The following is a 21,087-nucleotide window of genomic DNA, read 5'->3' as shown; positions in this document are numbered from 1 at the left end:
GATAAATAAAAGACACAATAACTCCTCTCAAGTAAGACTTACTATTATACTAAAATCGAGAAAGGCCCAAAATCGAAAAGACGAGCCAAGTATCGACTTAGGAACTGTAAAACAGTAAAAAAGGCAAAACAATAACAAAATGATAATTATATAGAAAATAATTATCCACCATAGAATAATGGAAAAAAAATTAAAAACCAATAAAACCGATTCGAATTTCATCGTGGATTATTGTCATTAAAGAAAAATTGGACGTGTATGAAATATTTGATGATAACATGAGGAAATCGCAGTTTCTGAAAGTGTCCTTACAACTCGTAAAACGAATTCATTTTCGGAATAGACTTGGTTCATTGTCATGAGAGAACTCGTTATTTCTTTACAAAACGAAGCAATTATTCTTTGTTTGCTTGTTTTAGACCTCATATTAATGAAACCGAAATGGAACAGATGATATCTAAGATTGAAAAAAAAAGGAAGAAAAAAAAATTCCTTTTTTTTTCCTCAAAACGAGAACAAAGAAAGGGAAAAAAATCAGTTTATTTTTAGGAATGAAGTCTCATAAATCATAGGCTGTCACGATTTCATTATTTCTTCCACGCTTAGACGTTTTTCATTGAAGATTCCGAGAAGAATTAAAGAAAAGTAGCACGAAATGAGAAGAAGGCAAAGAGAGAAGAATCCTACGGTTACATTCGAAAAATTTCAAAATTTCTTCTTTTTAAGGATTTTGAAATTGCAGTAAAATTTCTCTACGGAGCTAACCTTGGATTCTCTGAAAAACGGTCTTGTAGAGAGGTGGCCTTTTAATAGATGCGCTTTGAGAGAAAACCATATTTCAGACAATAAATCAGGGGATGTTCTATTATACGGGTATTGCGGGCCAAACTAAAACTTTCCATCATGCCTGCGGGCCACCAAGTGAAAGACAGGGATCCCTAAATTATTGAACATTTTAATTTACTCTGAAATTATTTCTTTCGTTAAATTTGAATTTTTCTTATTTGTTTTCAAATAACTTTCATTAACTAATTGCTCAATTAATTTTAAATAATAATTTCTTTTACTGAATCTGAAATTCAACCGATAATTCTGAAATTATTTTTTCATCAATTTCTTTCACGAATTACACCTTTTTTAACAATTCCGAAATTACTCTCAATAATTCTAAAATTATGGCGATTCGGGGCTGAAGTAAAACGAATTCATCAGTAGTGATTTTTATTCATCAACGTCAATATCACAATGAATACTTTATGCAAGCACCAGTAACAGAAAAATTAAGAAATGGGCTGTCAGTCCCATGTCCTGCATTTTATACGATTGATTTGTACATTTCCTGTGATTTGCATTCCGTGCAATGCAATCTTTCTACGAAAATCGGAACTGATTTGTTTTTTTTTTTACAAAAAAAAATAATGTTTTTTTTTTTACAAAAAAAAATAATGATAATAATTCCTTTCTTTTCGTGATAATGAATTTTTTGTGAATGGGAAATCCCAGCAAACAACTCCGTGACAAAACATAGCGTTCTCATGTAGACGCACTTTAAGGCTGCAATGTTTCTACTTAGCGCAGGACACGTCACTGTGCGCTTCCTTATAAGGAAAGGAAAGTCGTGTCTCGTGCTATATTGGTTGATGCGCTTGGCGAAATTGCAAGAGCATTGGGGGATAGATAAATGAACGAATTATTCTCGCAAACCAGAGTTTCGTTTCCTAACCCTGGAAAAGAAGAAGAAAATGGATCGATCTCCTCTCATCTAATGTAACCTATAGGAAGGAAGAATTTTAGAAGTGGCCTTTGAATAGCAGGAAAGCTGATAAGTATTTTGTCTGTAAAAGAAAAATTCCTGTATATGTTTTGGGGGGGGGGGGGGGAAGAGCGAAGTCTCTTTTTTTTATCTGAACTTGTGATGTTGACATAAACTTTACCAACTATTCCCCTTTAATTTCTGATGCACTGAGTTGAAACAGAACTTTATTACCTATATGCATTTTAGTTTTTTATTTTGCTGGGGGGTTTTTTGCGTCGCGGTCCCCATGTGATGTTTTTTCCCTCATTCCACTTCGAACAGATGATGCTGACTTCAGACTGTGGGACTTGCTTCTGTGGTTGTGGTGGCTTTTGCCTGTTTCGCCAGATCATGACTTTTAACCAATTATGACCAGTTCTTTCTACATGCACTACACAAACATGCAGCCTATATCTATTCACAACACTATCACCTTTTTCCTCTTCACAGGTCTTCTCGGCCAGTTTTTATGCCGGCAGTTGGCCCCATGGGCTAGGAATCGGCTAAAGAGTTTAATTCTGGTCTGGTCTGGAAAAATTCCTAAGTAATGAAAAGCGGTACTGAAGAAAGGTGCCTCTCTTCAGAGATATTTCACTACAGTCAACTCTCGATTTACGAGCGTCTCGGTTTGCGGACAATTTGGTTTACGAATACGCAAGCCAGAGAAAATCAGACCAACTCCCAAAACACAATAGAAAAATTTAGAACTCTGCGATTTTTTTTCCCGGCCATATATGATTCCTGTTATATACAGTCCATGGATCAGCAGGTCATTTCGAACTTTAAAAAAGTTTCTCTCTCTCATGGGCCCTCGGCTAAAATGATTTTTCTGAGGCTCCTCTCGCTACCTTGTTAGAAATGCTCACTTTCGATAATTTGAATCAGATCTCATTTTCATGAGGCCCCCTCTGCACTCGAGGTTTCTGGGTCGTGCTCGGTCGGAGCAATGCATTAAGGCAACACTGGTTGGATGTCATGTGTAAAGTCAATTTTTTTAAACTCTTTTCTGCTGCTGTGTCTTCAGCAGAATAATTATGCCGTTCATCAATCCCAACATACAGTAGAGTCTTGTTTATCCGACCTTCCATATTATCCGACTTCCCACCATAATGATCCTGCAAAAATGGCGAGATTCGGCAGCGGAGAAACGACACTCGTCAAGGAAAAAAACCGAATGCGATCAAATATTTTTTTTACATCATCACAGGACTGAACTGTTTTCTAAGTACTGTATTCAACTTCAAAATATTCTGTAACTATAAGTTCATTCATTTTCTCACTTAATTTTTTCTGTTGTTTTGCTGAAAACATGGTTATTAGGTTCGTAATGTGCAAAATTATGACATAGTTTGACGTTTGATAGGCTTTTCCTCAACACTTCCGTATTATCCGACTTTCTGCCGACTGTCAAACCGAAAGATACCCAGGCCACAGTTCTGCCGACCCGTTTATTTCGGATAAGCGAGACTACTCATTTGTCAATTTTTTTTTCGTAAAAGTGCCCTTGAAATTTGAGCCCAAAAGACTTCAAATCTACTAACTCACTCCACAAAACATGTGCGAATGGAAGTTTTTTCCTCCAGAATTCGGAAACGAAAGTCAACTGAACCCGTATTTTAGGAGCTGGAATTTCATTGTCAAAACTTATTTTTAAGAAACTTATGGTAGAGTAACCGTTTTCATATTTGTTGAGAAAAGCAACAATATATATACTGTATATATATAAATGTATATATTGGCAAATTTCGCATTTATTTCGTAAATACAAAATTTACGTATCCCTAAGCATGGTGCTTGTTAATAAAGCTTGACAGAAGCGACTTACAGAACCTTGAATTCGATTTGGAAGGAATTGTGGCCAGGTTGCTTTGAAAGCAGAAATTTGAAGGGATTTGACAATGAGATTATAGATGATATTAATGAAACTAGACGTGGCCCCCCCGGCTCTGCCCTGGAATGAACTGTTATCTCATAAGGTTGGTATTGGCTTTGATTGTCTCTAGGGAAAAGCGTTTCCAGTGTTAGTTTAAAGATTCCAATTGGTTTTACGTTAAGCACTTGAGTGCAAAGCAGTGTTGTGAAAGTTCACACCAAAGCTCGTTACGAGTACTCTTAGAGCAGCTTTGGTTCATACTTTAGAGCCAGGAGGCACCGTGAAAACATCGCCCTACGACAATATCGGTCATTGCCCTTACGGACATGGGTAGATCTGGAGCGCCTTTTATTCAATAAAATCAAACTATAAAAAATAAATCTTCAAAATTACGTAAGATGGCGATCGACCAAATACTAATACATGTATAACGATTCATTAAAATCACGGCAATTGCCTCGCTGAACGTCCAGGCTAGCAGAACGTCCTGCCACGCTGATTGAATTGCTTTGGTTCATATTACTATTACTTAACCGTACATGCACCTCGTACACATTCCGGAATTTCTAACGAATCGGCACATGCCGGAATGTGTGTTCTTGGTGTGTGTGTGTCCCTAACGTATTTATATTGTTGAGTTGCGCTTGTTTCGTGTTCATACTGCCATCCGTCTTCCATTTTCTGAAGTAAAGATGGAAATGTTGGAATTTTCACGTTATGTCAATATCGTGTTGTAGGTCTGCCTGCTCTCTGCGGAGAGACTTTTTGAAAATGGAAGACGGGTTCGCATTAAGTCAATATCGTGTTGTGGGAGACTGGTTTGCATTCGTGCCTCGAAGCTGGAAAGCGATAGAAAACTAACTTCAGCCGGCCAGCATTATGCCGTCAACGGGGTTCGAACTTGGATCCTCAGGACGAGAGTCCAGCACGATGCCCACACGACCGCACAGTGGCGCTTTGGTTCATACTAGAAATCCTATGGTTCCGCGAACGAATTAACCCATTTTAACTTGCGATGATTCCAGTGGAAAAAATTATTTAAATTTTGGAACAATTCTGTTTACGAACAGGCTTCTCGAACTAATTGAGTTTGTAAACCGAGGGTTGACTGTATCATAACACCTACTTTACCACACACCAACTCCGGTCATATATCGCCATACGGTAATTTCCAATCATACTACCTAACCATACCCTTGCACCTCCCGAACGTAACTCTATAGAATTTCTAATGAATTTGCACGTGTAGGAATGTGTGTTATGAGTGTATGTTTGGCCCCTAACATAGTTATGCTGTCAGACTTATGAATATTTCGTGTTCTACTAGTGCTGCCACCTACTTTCCATATTTTGAAGTGGAAATGACGGATGCGTAAATTTTAACTTTTGGTATGGAAGTATAGTGTATTTCAAAGATTTTCCTAGATTCCCCCGCCCCCTATAGGATTGATATAAGTTTTTCCGCTGTTTAAAAAGGGCCGCTCCTACCGGCTTCCTCCATTGAACGACCCCCTTTTTTTGTGATGAGAGGAGATGGTTTCATTTTCTCTTCGACTTGACTTCATACTTGTTCGGCTGACGCCGGAAGATTAAATCAACGTCATGTGGTATTTCAGTTTAAAACTCGCAGGGGTCACAGAAGTTGAGAAACGAATGATGAGACAGGACCGGAGTTATGTAAGACACGTAGAAAGACACAAGAAAAAGAAGTTTCGAGTCTCTCGAGTGCGTTACGTAATCGATCTCCAGCCAAAGTAAGGTGTACGTACGTACATATGAACAAACGTCTGCATATACATGCATGCACACAGAGAGATATCGGTCCCAACACCCGCACCTTGACTCAAAAAGAGCACCGGTCCGAAGATCGATACCTCGCAGAACGCCCATCCAACAGTGCATGATGATGATGATGATGATGTGAAAGCCTTTCTTTGCACCGTTGCCATCCTACCACACACACACACACACACAATTCTGCCATCTTCTGCCACCCACCCACAACTCAACATTCATAATTAATGCTTGCAGAGCTAACTTCTGACAGTTAGTTTTTATTTCGCCCGGAAAGGGCTGGATTCGGGACAATGCACGAGTAAAGCACGGGAGGGGCGGCGAGCACTGTCATCAGATAAATCATTCGAACACATGCTCCCAGTATTGCCCACGAAACACGGACACACCTCGACCAAAAAGGACGAGGGAGGGGGGTGGGGGCGCAGTAATTAACTAAAGCTGCAAATGAAAGAATACGTTGCTCTCTCTCTCTCTCTCTCTTAGTACAGGATTTTTCGTCAATTAAAAAAATAACAGAGAGAGAGAGAGGAGAAAGAGAGAGACCACCTCCTTTGATTAAACAGGTTCAACTAATTAGGCGATTTCAAAGGTCTAATCACCGGAAGTTGGGAGTGTCCGAAAAGAGAGCCCCGTGTGAGTATCTTTTCTTTTGAAACCCCCCTCGGCCACCCCATTTACTATCCACCCAACCCGTGGCCCTGGTATGAAGACCTCCGTTCGATCCATGTTCGATCTGCACGTCTTGATTGCTTTACAGTAAGTTTTTGGGAGGTGCAACTTGCAGAGTAAAGTGAAAATGATTGCCTTTTCTCCTCGAGCAGGCAACTAAACAAATAGAATCTGCAGCTCAATATTTAACTTATAAACCTTGCTATACGTGGTTCCGGTATGAGGCGACGGATAACCATGAGGAGAAAAAAAAATTAAGAAACTATATATGTATTATTTCTAACTGAATAGTGGAAAATTCGGATGATCTTTTCATCCACATAATATTTTGGTGAACGTGATAATTGATTTCTTTTTTGATTATCTTCGATTTTGATCCCTTTGAATTTTATAAAATACAGTGAAACCTCGTTAGAACGATACTTGGTACAGTCGAAGCCGCTTCTAACGAAACTAGGCGCTATGAAGTATTGGTTATAGCGATTTTTTTTTTCGTTCCTGGTGAACTTTCAGTATCAAAATGTTCAAAATATCGCTTATAACGTATGGCTATATTATGGATATGTAACGATGGTTTTGGCCGGAACTAATTTTTTTTTTCATGGGCCAAAGTTCCATAAAATCAGAAATTCTCTTTTAGAAACAAAGTTCGAATGTGAAGCGCTATTACTAGTACTACTACTTGACCGTACATGCATCTCGTGCACATTCCTCTGCGGAATTTCTAATGGATCGGTACATGCCGGAACATACTGTTTATGTACGTCGTGGCATTAGCGTATTTATGTTGTCAAAATTGTGTTTTTTTTCGTGTTCTGCTGGTGCTATCCGACTTACATATCTTGAAGTAAAGATGGCAAATGCTTGAATTTTCCTCTTATGAAAGCACGATGGCTGCGTGTGCACCTTAAACTGGAATTTTCTTAGCATAAGAGAATAATTTTTCTGTTAAAATTGTTCCAGAAACCGAAGAGATTTTGCGTTGCGGTCAGAGTCGCCCTTAGGAAGGCGAAGGTGTACTAAAAGGGCTGCAGCATCGGGCCTCTTGCTTTTAACAACCCCGTACAATAGGAACAAAAATAAAAAATAATTGAAAAAATAATAATGAAACCGAATGGCTTCTCGTAAAGTATGTGTGACATTGAATAAAAAATAATAATTAATTGAGGCATACGTTTAACGCAGCGAAACCCTCTCGTTAAAGTAAACTCATACGATTGAAAATTTTGTCTGCGAAAGTGACTGTCCTATTCAGAGTCAAAACTGTATCTACTGTTGTAACTATAAAAGCCCTATTCCGTAGAACAGGGGCTCTCAAAGTGTGCACCGCGGGCCCTGGTGCGCCTACAAAGGTTTTTCGAAAATATTCTTTGTTAAACAGTTCTGAGGGGCCAGCGGAGTTCGCGGATAAGCATTGAGTAGGGGAAAGGGAAGGGTGGAAAAAGAACCCCTGCCGTAGGACATGAGAGGTAGCCGTAAACTAGAGGTGTCCGCTAATGTGCGCGTCATTGTTTAAAGTTACATTGTATGAGAAATTAGGAAAACACATATACGTACAGTGTAAGTGTTCCACTAGTACTTCTGCACCGGGCCCCAAGTCTGGTTAAGGTAGCGCTGGTTTCAGTCATGGAGTAGCCATTTTGGATAATGAATTGAGACATTTGAACCAGATGCATTCGAGAAAAATTAACACTGACTTCTCTCTAGGCACATAAACGTTGAGAACCACTGCCGTGTTCTGACCGACACTCGTATAAAACGAATTTAAAGTTAAAAGTTTGATAATTTGGAATAAATACAGAAATTTAAATTTTGGATAAATATAGCCCTATAGGATTCCTTTGATGATGTTAAAAGGATTAGAGATGATGAGCTTGAACAAGCAAATTTAAATTACATGGTAAAATCTTACACACTAAATTTTCGATTTCATCTTTATATCAGAATATTTTCATTTCTGGTTGTCCAACTGGTACCATTAAGGTTGAATTTTTATTAGAAACTGAATCGATTCCTAATCGATTCAAGTACTAATTTGCAGAAAATGACATTTTTTTAAAGCATTTTCTTGTGATATTTTCAACACAAGAAGTTAAGATAAAATAAAGAAGTTAGGAATATAATTACATCAAAAATAATAAATTATGATCCAGGAAAGAATATAGAACGTGTCATATTTCAAGCATGTTTTTTCTTGTCCAATCGATAGAAAAAAGTTGATAAAAATTCAAAGTTTGTTGCTTTTACAGATAAAGACGATTTTCTTTTCTCCGGAGATAATTTTATTAAAATATTCGCCGTGTAAGTGAAATTCTGTCCCAAATATGCTTTATGTCTCACTTGTCTCTAGTGGATTTTAACATGCATTTGCCAGACATAACTTTTTGTATGAAGAGACTTTTCTTCTGGAATAAGTTCGCAGATATTTCTTCGGAATAGAATAATCCTCAAACGGAGGAGGAAAAAAAGAAATGCAGAAAATTCAGTTTTTATTTAGCTCACCTGGTGCTCCAGGATGTTTCGGAACGGAGGATAGAGCTGATACCATTTGTTGATGCTGTCTGGCCACTTCATCTGATGCCATCGACAGACCTAAAAAGTACAACAGAGGAAAAAACATAGTAGTATAAGAAAAACGATTTGTGCCATTAGACTAGACTCATTCTTCATGAAAGAGGAATTTAAAAGTGTTATTTTTATTATCTTCGTGGGAACTCCCCTGATCAGCTATTTTATTTTTATTTTTTTGCCGAGGTGAATTCGGGAAAAAAAGTCACCTGGTCTCCACCTCGACACGGCAGGGTCATATCTCCAGTGGTGTAGATGGTGGCATGCTTGCTCGGAATGCAAGAGGGCCTGGGTTGGAGACCGGATGACTTTTCTTTCTTTCCGAATTCACCTCGGCATAAAAAATCCATAAAATACTATATGTTTCCTTGAAAGCGTGTATACTCAAGTCTTAATGTATATCTAGTGTCGTATGTGTGTGTGTGTGTTTTTTTTAGCGCTGCCATCTACGTATATCTCAAATTATGAGTGATGTGCAGTGATTGAATATGTGTACGGTTGTAGGCCTGTTGTTCTCTGTGAATTTTTTGTGCACCCCATGGGACTTGTATATAAGTCAATGTTGAGTAAAAAAGAAAAACTTGATGCACTGAAATGTTAGATAGAAAAATTAATTGGATTGGATTTTAATTCTGCTTTGAGTACAAAGCACCATTTTGTTGAAACTGCTCCAAAGCAAATGGAAAAACCTATAATTTCACGACAAAAATTGACTGATTGACTTTGTAAAACTTCAATTTTTTTTTTAATTTTATGCATAACGCGATCGTTGGTAGAAAATAAATCACTTTGACCAAACTTTTGAGTATAAAAGAAAATTATATCTGATAATAGTGTGAGCTTTTGATATTCCACCCAATAAAGCTTATTAGGGTACTCTTGGGAAATAAATTAATTTAGTCAAATTTATTTATCTCTGAAATAATTCTATATGGATGACCCCGTTTCTCACCAAAAAGATGGTTCGACAATAATGAGCTATAACTCAGTCAGTGTCGGTCACTAAAGATTTTTTTTTTTTCACGTGTCTATGCATAAAGGATTTTTCCCAGTAAACATGACATGGGACCCACGGACCATATACAAAATGAATTTTTATGTTTAAGAATTTTTTCCCCCCACTTGAATTAGCTTCCAGGATGATTTGAAGCATTTCTTGTAATTGGAAATTATTACGTCAAAGAAGGTCCTGCTGTTCTTCCCCAAATGTTCAGAAATTAGTTATTCTGAACACCTTGTATATATTTTGAAGAATTTTTTTTTCCTGGAAAAGTTAAGGGGAGAAACTTTATAAAACAGTGATTAGGAATTGACAATTACGAAAAGAAACGATTAGTCCTCGTACTTAGACCGTTCTAAGTACGAGTTCCCAGACCCATGTTACAAAGAAAATGCTTCGAAACCGGCAGCTAATTCGCAGGATGCTAATCACCTTGGCCTTTCGGAAAATTTTTAAAACAAAACACGGGGGCTTTTAAAATAAACTTTTAGGGACGGCGGAAAGTTCGCGTCTTCTCCTCTGTCTTTTCTAACTGAAAAGGATCCCGTGGCTTTCCTTTTATTACGATTACATGGCATTGCTTACACTCATTATGCAATTTTTTTTCCTGCTTTATCCAGTGCGGAATACGACGAAGAAATGGAGATGAGAGTTTGGGTTGAAGAAAGCAAGCAAAAGACGTGGCGGCATCCCCTCTTAATGACCATTACACTACCGAAGTTTAGGTCACTAGAACGAGAAAGAGAGAGAGAGAGAGTCACATTACGGGTCCAAAAAGAAAGTATTGGAGTGGAGTGTTCAGCCTCTTTCGTTTTCATTACAACCAGGCTAATGAGTATGAGTGTGTGTGTATGTGCGCGCCGTATGCTCGAACATTAGAGTTCCGATTACACGTTTTAAGTAGCAAAAGACACCAGATACTCCAACCAGATTCACTCCTTCCACACAAAAGTACTTCTTCCTTTAACCCGTTTTCTTTTTTTCTTTATATTATTATTATTCTTTGGCTTTTGTGTTCTTCCGTGTGGTTTCGGTTTTTACTTTTTTTTTTATCTGGAAGAAGAAGCTTCATTCGGAACGTACATGCATACATAGACAACTTTCGGTCGCAGTCGTTGCTCTGGGCGTCTCCCATTGCCATGTTTGTTCCTCCTTTTCTTTTGCGCGGTACGTTGTTGACAACGTTCGGAATGCGGTCCTCTTCTTATTCTTCGACTGATTTTAGAGAAAACTCTTTTATTTCGACCTTTCCCGGTTTTTTTTTACTAACATCCAATCCTCTTTTGCTCTTCTTAAGCGAGAAATATCCCTTTTTTTTTCTTTTGTCTCGTGATGACAATTGTGAAATACACATTTCTTTTTTTTTTAAAAAAAGGGATAATAAAGATCGAAATGGTTCTGGGACGTGATCGAAGCAAAATGTAGAATTCCGCTTTTGAACGACTTTCAATTTAGCGGAGGGGTTCTTAACCTATCGTTTTGCACGGACACTTTATGCCAATAAGATGAACACCAAGGAACTGTTTGGATCATACATGCTCAACTCTAATTTAATTTTATAAAAATGAACTAAGCAGTACGTTTACAGATATACGCGGCGCAGTTCCAAATCACTCAAGTGAACAGTCGCACAGTCCCAGATCACTTAAGTGGCCGAGGCACATTTACAGGTTACTTAGTGACCTGCGACTCAGTTGCAAATAACTTAAGTGGGTCACGGCACATTTCCAGATAACTTAATCGATCCGTGGCATATTTACAGAAAAATGAAGTGACCCTACGTCACATTTCCAGATCACTAAAGCAATGCGCAGCACATCAGCAGGTCACTTAAGTGACCCACGGCACATTTACAGGGTACTTAAGTGACCCGCATCATATTTACAATTCACTTAAATAACCAGCTGCCAGGGCCGTCTAAAAAGCATCATGGGCCCCCGGGCCAAGTGGTTTTTCTGAGGCCCTATCTGGTAACTTCTCGAAACATTCAGCTACTTCTTGTTTTTCTGAGGCCCCGGGGCGTGCCCTAACGGTCCATGCGTTAAGATGGCACTGCCAGCGGCATAGTTACAGAGCACGTATGTGGCCCACGGCGCAGTTCCACGTTGCTTGAATTACCCGCGGCACTGTTTCAGTTCACTTACGTCACCCACGGCACTTTTTCAAACCAATGAAGTGGCCCGTAGTCTCGTTAAAGTTGCGCATCCTTATTTTACAGAATTAATATTCAGCATATAATAATGAAAAAATAATCACTTAGTTGTTTTTTCCCACTGCGTTTCCGGACCCCCTAAAATCTCCTCAATCATACCTAAGGGTTTCGTGTACTCCTGGTTAAGAACCACTCCTGTTTAGCGAGCTTCTTCCAATTTTATTTCCATATATCTGACTGATACATTCATTGTTACCAAACATCAAAGAGGGATTTTTCTGGATATTATAATGCTAAGATGAATTTTGAAAAGGAAGAATTGTTGTCTCCAACGGGAATCGAACTCTGGTCGTCTTGCTATCAGGGCCTACCTGACCTAGAACGAGAGACCTACCTGACCTAGAGTCGACTTCGTGTAAAATGAAACAATCCGAAAAAGTTTGCCTCGTTATTTTTTTCACAAACATTTTATTTCATTATTGAATAGATTTTTCAAGTTCCGCATTGTTAGTACGAAATATATACATGAGTACCCTAAACTAGCATTATTAGTGATAAGGATATAAGGATGGGGGTCTGTTGGTGCGAACCATTTTCGTAATCATAAGAAACAAAAAATAAAAAGAAGAGAGACTATTTTTGGGGCAGTGAAATCTAGCGGGCAGTAGCCAAAGCCTAAAAGGGGCGTTTCCTTTGCTTCGAAGGAGGGAATAGAACTCACACACGCAGCACGTATTATAAGGAAGGATCAAGGATCATCTACAGACAGAGAGAACATGTATTCACAGAGGAGGTTCCGATCACGACTTTCTGCAGAGAAAAGGGATTCAGGATCTCTCTTCTCATCTGATGCAGCAGCAGCAGCATCAACCAACCTGACATCTATCGCTGTCGACGTCACCTGCTTAACCTATCCTTCAAGCATGCATACAGTGTCTTCTCCATTCCCCCTCCCCCCACCACCACCATCGCTAACACATTTCAAACTTCGTCATTTGCAACCTCCTCTCGAAAAATCACCATCATCATCATCCACAAAATAACTACCTTTGCAACCACCAATAACACTAACTTTTTTTTAGCTTGAATGTCTGTGTCCCCTGTTCAAATATTATATATTTTTATATAACCTAGAGGACCTTTTCAGGACCTATAACGCCTCCTAGGATTTTCTAATACCGTCAGTATATTTCATCTACCTGAAAATATAGGCCTACATGTATGAAACTTTCATTTATACACAGTTAGGTTCCATAATAATTAATATTCCGAAACAGTACTCTTCGGAAGTAAAATCGATAGGCTTGGGCTGTGTACGGTAAGTAAAATGGTGTGATTCACCAATGATTTATGATCGTATTGTCAAAATTTCAACTTAACTTTTATATACAAATATATAATGTAACACTTTCTTTCTTTTTTCTCTTCAGTAAACTTTACCATTTTTTAATCAGAAAGTTGATATCAGGAATCGAAACTTGGCACACACACACACACACACACACACACGTACGGAATATCTGACGAAAGGTATCCGAAAGCAATAAAAATTCTACAGTTGATTCTAAAATTAGAAATTGAATGAAAGTAAAATATTTAAAAAAAATGGGTGGCAAAAATAAGTGAAAAGCTCTTGTGCCTCTTTAATTAAAATAGTCCCATAAATTCGTAAACTGTTCAAAAGGTCATGAATTGAAGGAATTGGTACATTCGAATGCAGTTTGCAAAAAAGTTATTCTCACGAAAGAGGATTTTTTTTAAAACACAGATTTTTTTCGATAGAAGGCGTTGGGGCAGGAGTGATTAGACCTGAACATTTATTTAATCTCTTCTGTGTCCGAAGAGGTCAGTAAAGCTTTAACCACCGATCGTGGCTGAGGTAAAACAACTTCAGCAATAGTGATTTATCACAATGAAAACCCCATGGAAGCGCCAGTGACAAGAAAATTCAGAAATGAGCTGTTAATCGTACACCCTGCATTTTATAGGACTCCGATTTGCATATTCCCCGTGATTTGTTATCGTGCATTGCCCTCTATTGACAAAAATTTGAAATACAACGTTTTTTTCTGTACTAAAAAAATCCCCTTTCGTGAGAATAACTTGCGCAAACCGCATTCAAATATACATATTCCTTCAATTTTTATGAATTTTTAAACTATTTAAGAATTTATGGGAACTCCCAATCCTGTAGTAATCCAGGAAAATATAACACTAAACATTCTTTGCCTTAAATCGAAAAAAAAGAAATTAACCAATAAAATTCGCGGATTTTTTTTTCTGGTACACTGAAGCCATAATTATTTTTATGTACGAGTAATTCATTTATAATATATTGTTTCATAGGCCTACCTGGACCCGTCTAGATTTCCCACTATCAGCCCCTTGGAGCTGGTCTGGTCTGGTAATATATTGCAATAGAGTGGATCCTGCTTATAATGTTTTTCGAAAAACCACCATGAAAAACCTTGTAGCCAGCAAAACGCTTTAAACGTGCAATCTTTATGAGTGTTAGTATTAGCTCCACAAATATCTCAGAACACTGCCCAAAATGAATATCATCCTGCCCGGTTAGAAAACAAATTTACTTTGAGAGTTGGGATCACGTCGTACTAAGCAGGAAAACGTTCCAAGTGGGATTGACAATATATGATTTATTTCAGTAATTCACACCAAAACCATTGAATAAAAGTTATCGATGGTTAAGAGAGAGAGAGAGAGAGAATCCTTGATTTTTCTCCACATTTAACCAACCTCGTACCATTTCTTTCCAGAAAGCGCCATTTATAGCTGCTAAAAAGTGATAAAAATCAAGAATATCAATCATCGATTTCTCGACTTTTCTTTAAAATCCTACGGAATGAATTTCAACGAATGCATAAGGTAGAGGCGCAAATTTTAATTTATACAGTCTATTTTTTTGGATTGAGAACTATGTAATTTATGGAAACAAAGTCCATCCAAACTTATGTCCACCCTTTATATTTTGAAGTTTTGAATCGTTGGTTATAGGAGAATACTTTCAATTAGAAAAAAATATCCAAATAACACGTCCATCACAGATATGTCATTTATTTTACCAGTGGCCGCATACATATCGAGATGCAACATTTAATTTTTTATACGGTCCTCCTGTTCTTTAATTTCCAATAAGAGAAATGCTGCCCTGTCTCTCCTGATGCCAACCAAAAAAATTCCACTGTTTTTAAGTTCAATATTCACAGATATTCGAATTCGAAAAACGGATGAAAGTTGGGAGAAAACAGCGTTAAATGCGGAAAAACCGTTTTACCCGTATTTAGGAAATGCCTCCCTCTTTTTTGCAACAGATACTCTGACTTGTCTCTGGAAAAGAAAAAAAAAAGGAAAAGCACTATCACTTGAAAGTTCGTCACCTTCTAGCAAGACACGGCAAAAAAAAAAAAAAAAAAAAAAAAAACCATCAGGCGAAGCTGTAAAGGAGCCAGTTCCGAAAAAACGCAAATCGGAAAAACGAAAGGAAGGAAGAAGGATCTCTTCAGAAGATGAAGAACCTCCATATGTGTCAACTGACGACAACGACAGAAGTTGTTGCGAAGAAGATAATGATGCCCAATGCTCCATTTGTGGAGGACTTTACTCAAACGATTGTCATGGAGAAACATGGTTAAAATGTTTGATATGTAACAAATGGTCCCACGAAAAATGCGATAAGACGAAAGTAAAGAAAACAAAACGTTCTGTTTGTGTAGAATGTAAGTAACTCCTAAGTGTTTTTGTTTTATGTATTTAGGAAAAGTGTTGAAAGGGTACGTTAATTATAAAAATACAAAAAAAACTGTCTTGTATTACTTTCGATTTTGTTGTGTCTAAATTTTCCCGTTTAATAAAGAAAGTATAATCATAACATAAATTAAACTTTATTTCAACCCATTTTAGACGTAGGTGATATTAGGGACATATAGTGGGCGATATTGGGAACACATTTTTTAATGCGAAAAATTCAGAGGTCGCAAAAAAACTTTTTTTTGTGTGTGTGTTAAAATTATCTGTTAGAGTTGTAATTCAGACTATTTTTAGATACCAGTCTAGACAATAGAATAGAACAATTTTTACAAAAAATTGCACATGAATTAGTCCTGTAATTAAAATAATGGCTTAAGTGGGTGATATTTGGGCCCCATATATATACTACATATATAGACATTCCTCTGAGCATTAAACTTGTGTTTTCAAAACAGCTGATGCTAGTCTTTAACGGCAAAGGATGTTGCATTCAATCATACCAACGTGTCAACAATGACAATCTACAGCGCTACAAGCAAAGCGCTTATATATATTCCATATAATATTATATTATAGATTATTATATTCTATAATATTATTGCAGAAGTCCAAAATGGACTAAACAGTCTTTTAGTGCAGAAACTTCTTTCTTTGGAGATTGCGAGCTAAATTGAAACTTTTCACGGAGTCCGCGGACCATCAAGTCATACTGGGGTATTTAAAATTATAAGATGGTATCATCAAACTCTCCATTTGATGATGTACTCGTACGTTTCATCAAACTCTTGAGAGTTTTTGAGTACAGAGGGTCTTGACGGATAAGAAAACGAGTCCCGATTTATGTTCTTGGATTCTGAAATTATTTTTATAATAAATTCTATATTTTCATCAATTCTGGAAGTACTACTATCACTTTAAGTCTGGAATTTATTTTCCGTTGATTCTGGAAATGTTTTTTCCCTAGTTTTCCACTAATTTTGGAAACGTTTTCCCCATTTATGCCTAGTGGGTCTTTTTCAACCCACGCATAAATACACGTTTTGGAACGGACTCGTTCCCAAAGAGTTGCTTATGACCCCTGCCAGATTTATATGCAAAATGCATTAAAAATAAATAAAAATTTGTCATATTCTTGAAATAAATAAAACAAATGTATGAATCAGTTCTAATTTGCTGAAAAAAAAATGTTTCTGGCACAAATGAGTTTGATTCTGGAATCATGTATTTTTCTCATTAATTTCAGATCTTCCATCAATTCTAAATTTTCATTAATTTTTGACTGGCAGGTTCATATTTTTCAGTATTCCTGTGTTTTCTGTAATAATTTTATATCTTTTCGGATGCACCGAAATTCACTATTTTGTCTTCTCCCCAGAAATACTATACATAAAATCACGGATCAAGAGGGCCCCCAAAATTGTCAGGATCCCAGTCCTCCGAAGTTAGTGCCCGAGTGGCATGGTGGTAAGATGCTCGTCTACCATCCTGAAGGTTGTTGTCAGGGTCCCGGGTTCGAATCCAAGGGAGGATATCGATAAGATATTTTCCTTAAAGAACTCGAGGTGACCACCGATAGACAGCGCCTTCGCTTCCAGCCAATCTCACTAATGGCAGTAAATTGCGATATAACGATATGGCCAGAGTTGGTGTTTGATGAAGTAGTCCTCCGAAACTGTTAAGACACCCCTGAAACTAGAAGCCTGTAAGAAATGGATTTATAACCGGGCTGTAAGTACTTTTGTACGACCCATAGGTAAAGAACCCCTGCCTTAAACATTTCATTCTTTTTAAATTTGTTTTTATGAAATGATAAAATAAACTTTGTAATCTATAATGTAGAAGTGGGGTGGTCAGATGTCCCGATTTTTCGCTATTAAATTCACTGTCCCGAAAAAGGCTTTCGGGACGTCCATTCATCCCGGGTATTCTTTGCGCAATTAAAGATCTAAAAAAATAGAATCATTTTGAAATATAGCCCATCCCGTTTAATTGAATAACGGATAAAATCTTCTGCAACCAAAATTTCTTCCATAAAGACAATGTTATGGTTTCCCTCTTAATAAAATATGAACTCTTTCCCGCTTAATTGAATGTTAAGATTCTTACGGCAAGTGTAAATGTATAGTAATCACTATATATGTACATCATATTTTTATCGGATAAAACATTTGAAAATTATGATAAATATATTGCCAGTGAAGACTTATAAAAAACCTAGACTAGGGGTTTGAAGTGTTTAAGTCAGTGTTTCTCAACCGCCGATCCGCGACCCGGTACCGGGTACTGACCTCATTCATATTTCTATCCCGCGAGTATATTAGCGTTTCATTTTCACTTATTCATTTTCCGTTGGTCATGCATTTGACGGGCCTTAGACTCACAAAAATGAATGAAACCGGGCCGCGAGCTCGAAAAGGTTGAGAACCACTGGGCTAAGCTGTTTTCAGTACATATATTTAATTACTTCATCTAATTTCTGTTGTCTGTAAAGCCAATAGAGGGCGCTAATATTCAAATGAAAGTAAAAGTCTCAAAAAATCTGCACAAAAGACACTGCTAAGTGCCATAGCTTCATGAAATATCTTGAAATTAGGAAAAAGATCGCGAAAAGAAAGTATTTCTGTTTGTGCTACCAATTAATTAAAAGTTTTGGATGCAATAAAAAGAAATCCCCCTCCCCTTCATGTTGTACTATGCCCTTCAGTCCATATATTCGGGACGTCTGACATTCATAGCCCTATCCTGGTGTTTCACTCATTTTGGCACTTTTGTGTAGAGAGAAGCAGTATGATAATATTTTCGTAATACATTACAAGTTTGCGATTTTATACTGTAACGCCCCCAAAAAAAGGGGGTTTGTAAAATGTTCCGGCTTTGTCCAGATTTTTATTAATGAATTCCGTGTTTTGACCCGGTTTCTAATTTGGAATTCCGGGATTTGTCCCGGTTTTACAGGTGCCTCATCTGGTCACCCTATATAGAAGCAAAGTGACGAACGGAGATAAAATTTTAATACATGATAGTCTCTGAAAACTTTTTCACACGATATTATCCGTATGCAAAAAAATAAATAAAAAAAATCGATCACGTTAAGGTAGAAACTTTCTGAATAATGATTTTTTTTCTCCAGAAATTATTGTTAAAAGGATCAGACCTTTTTGGTGAAGGAATCTGACTCCCGAGGAAAAAAAAGAAAGAAAGAAAAGAGCCAAGGTTATTACGTAGCAGTCAGAGATAAGAGGAAATTATATATATATATATATAAGAAATAAAAAAAAAGTAAAAGAAAAACCAAAATTACCTCACATGGCAACCACTTCGTGTATCTTTTGGTATACGCCCCTCGTTGAGGCCAGCTGGCGGCTAGCCAGAAAAACCCTGCCCCCATGGATCCCCATCATATATGGCTAGTCTTTTTACTTATTTTTTTTTTAAATATATATATTATTATTTTTTCTCCTTCTTAGCAGTTATCTTCCTACCTGAAGATCAAACCTTGGGCTTCGGGCATCCCACCATAATTACATTAATTGCACCACCGACGGCCCTATAAGAGGGAGGGGGTGCCAAAAGCCACATAGAACCTTTCGTTGGCAATAAGGGGAAGAAGGGGAAAAAAAAGAGCACCTTTCCATGTAAGAATATATTTTTTTTTTCGCTTTCATTTTTACACCTTAAATGTCGAAGGAAAAAGAGAAGCAAAAGGTTAGAACCTTTTTGCCTTCATTATTATTATTTATAATATATAAAAACCTAAAATCATCATCTAAGTAGTAGTAACTGTTGCTTCATTGACAAAAAGAATGTTAATCACTTCTCTGTAAATTGCGATGTTCATAATTCTTCGGATTTTGAGGGGAGGGGGGCTATGAAGCGAGTGAGAGTAAAAATTGTGTGGACCGAAACCATCAATTAAAATGTATTTCCCTCCTATATTTATTTTTTTTAATGAATATCCTGTTGTTTTTTGTTAGAAGTAATATACGTGTCTATGGTTTTTTTTGCCACCCCTCGTAATTTCCTCTAGCAAAACTTTTACAAATTTCTCTGGTGAAACGATATCTTAATTTCGATCTCTTTTTCTCGGGACGAAATTCCTCCTTAATCAAGGTAAATGACGAGAGATCATTATTGTTGCCATTTATTATTATCATTACTATTAGACGCAAATTTATCAGTCGTGTCCGAAGAGAAATGATTTAAAATATGTATTATGGGAAGATTTGTTACAAAATAATGGATAAAAAATTTGTGAATTTTCCGTACGAGTCGGATGATTATGATTAAGTATTTCATGACATTTATGAATTTGATCTGCGTTGAAATAACATGTGGAGCTTAGTGTTCACCAATGTGCATCTAGATGCCAATTCACGCAGCAAAATTCAATTTCACTCCTCAAAAATACGTTGAGGCGTCAAAATAATCCTTCAAATTTTAGGTAATGTTTTTAAATCGAGTTATTCTCATTGCTTAAAAGAAATACAACTCTCTTTTTACAAAAACACCTCTTGAACTTTTGGAGAGGAGTAAAATTACTCTTCAAAATTATATGTTTGAATAACACGTGGTGGAGCTATGTATCTACCAAAGAGTAGATTTGCTTTCATTTTCACACCTTAAATATCGAAGCAAAATGTTAGAACCGCTTTGCCTTCATTATTATTATTTTTTATTATATATAAAAACCAAAAGTCATCATCTAAGAATTTACTTGACCGTACATGCACCTCGTACACATTCCTCTATGGAATTTCTAACGAATCGGCACATGCCGGAATGTGTTTTCTGAGTGTATGCATGGCCCTAACCTATTTATGTTGTCGAGTTGCGCTTGTTTCGTGTTCATACTGCCATCAGTCTTCCATTTTCTGAAGTAAAGATGGAAATGTAGAATTTTTACGTTATGTCAATATCGTGTTGTAGGTCTGCCTGCTCTCTGCGGAGAGACTTTTTGAAAATGGAAGACGGGTTCGCATTCGCACATCGAAGCTGAAATACCGCAGAAAACCAACTTCAGCAGACCACCATTGTGCCGTCAACGGGGCTAGAACCTGGATCCTCAGGACGAGAATTTAGAGGATCCAGAGGATCCATCATCTAAGTAGTTGTAACTATTGTTTCATTGAGAAAAAGATTGTTAATCACTTTTCAGTAAATTGCGATGTTCATAATTCTTCGGATTTAAAGGAGAGGGGGGGGGGGATATGAAGCGAGTGAGAGTAAAAATTGTGTGGACCGAAACCATCAATTAAAATTTATTTTTCCTTCCTATATTTATTGTTTATTTATATTTTTAATGAATATCCTGTTTTTTTAGAAGTAATATACGTGTCTATATGGTGGTTCTTTTTTTCGCCATCCCCCCCCCCCCCCCCCGAAATTTCCTCGAGGAAAACTTTTACAAATTTCTCTGGTAAAACGATATCTTAATTTCCATCTCTTTTCTCGGGACGAAATTCCTTCAT

General features: G+C 37.2%; 1 protein-coding gene across 1 annotated transcript in view; it reads right to left on the bottom strand.

Annotated features, from left to right (window-relative positions):
• Positions 1-21,087, bottom strand: part of LOC149076417 (uncharacterized) — a 103,350-nt gene that overhangs the window by 26,258 nt on the left and 56,005 nt on the right. The window contains exon 3 of the mRNA XM_089243972.1: positions 8,637-8,726. Within this exon, the coding sequence (XP_089100098.1) occupies positions 8,637-8,726 (90 nt within the window). The remainder of the gene's footprint in view (positions 1-8,636; positions 8,727-21,087) is intronic.

Source organism: Pholcus phalangioides, unplaced genomic scaffold (genome assembly GCF_987345545.1).
Source record: "Pholcus phalangioides strain wild (caught in Gottingen) unplaced genomic scaffold, Ppha-v1.0 ptg000015l_1, whole genome shotgun sequence".
NCBI classification, from domain to species: Eukaryota; Metazoa; Arthropoda; class Arachnida; order Araneae; family Pholcidae; genus Pholcus; species Pholcus phalangioides.
Note: the sequence above shows the minus strand (reverse complement) of the source record. Positions and strands in the feature narration are given on the sequence as shown.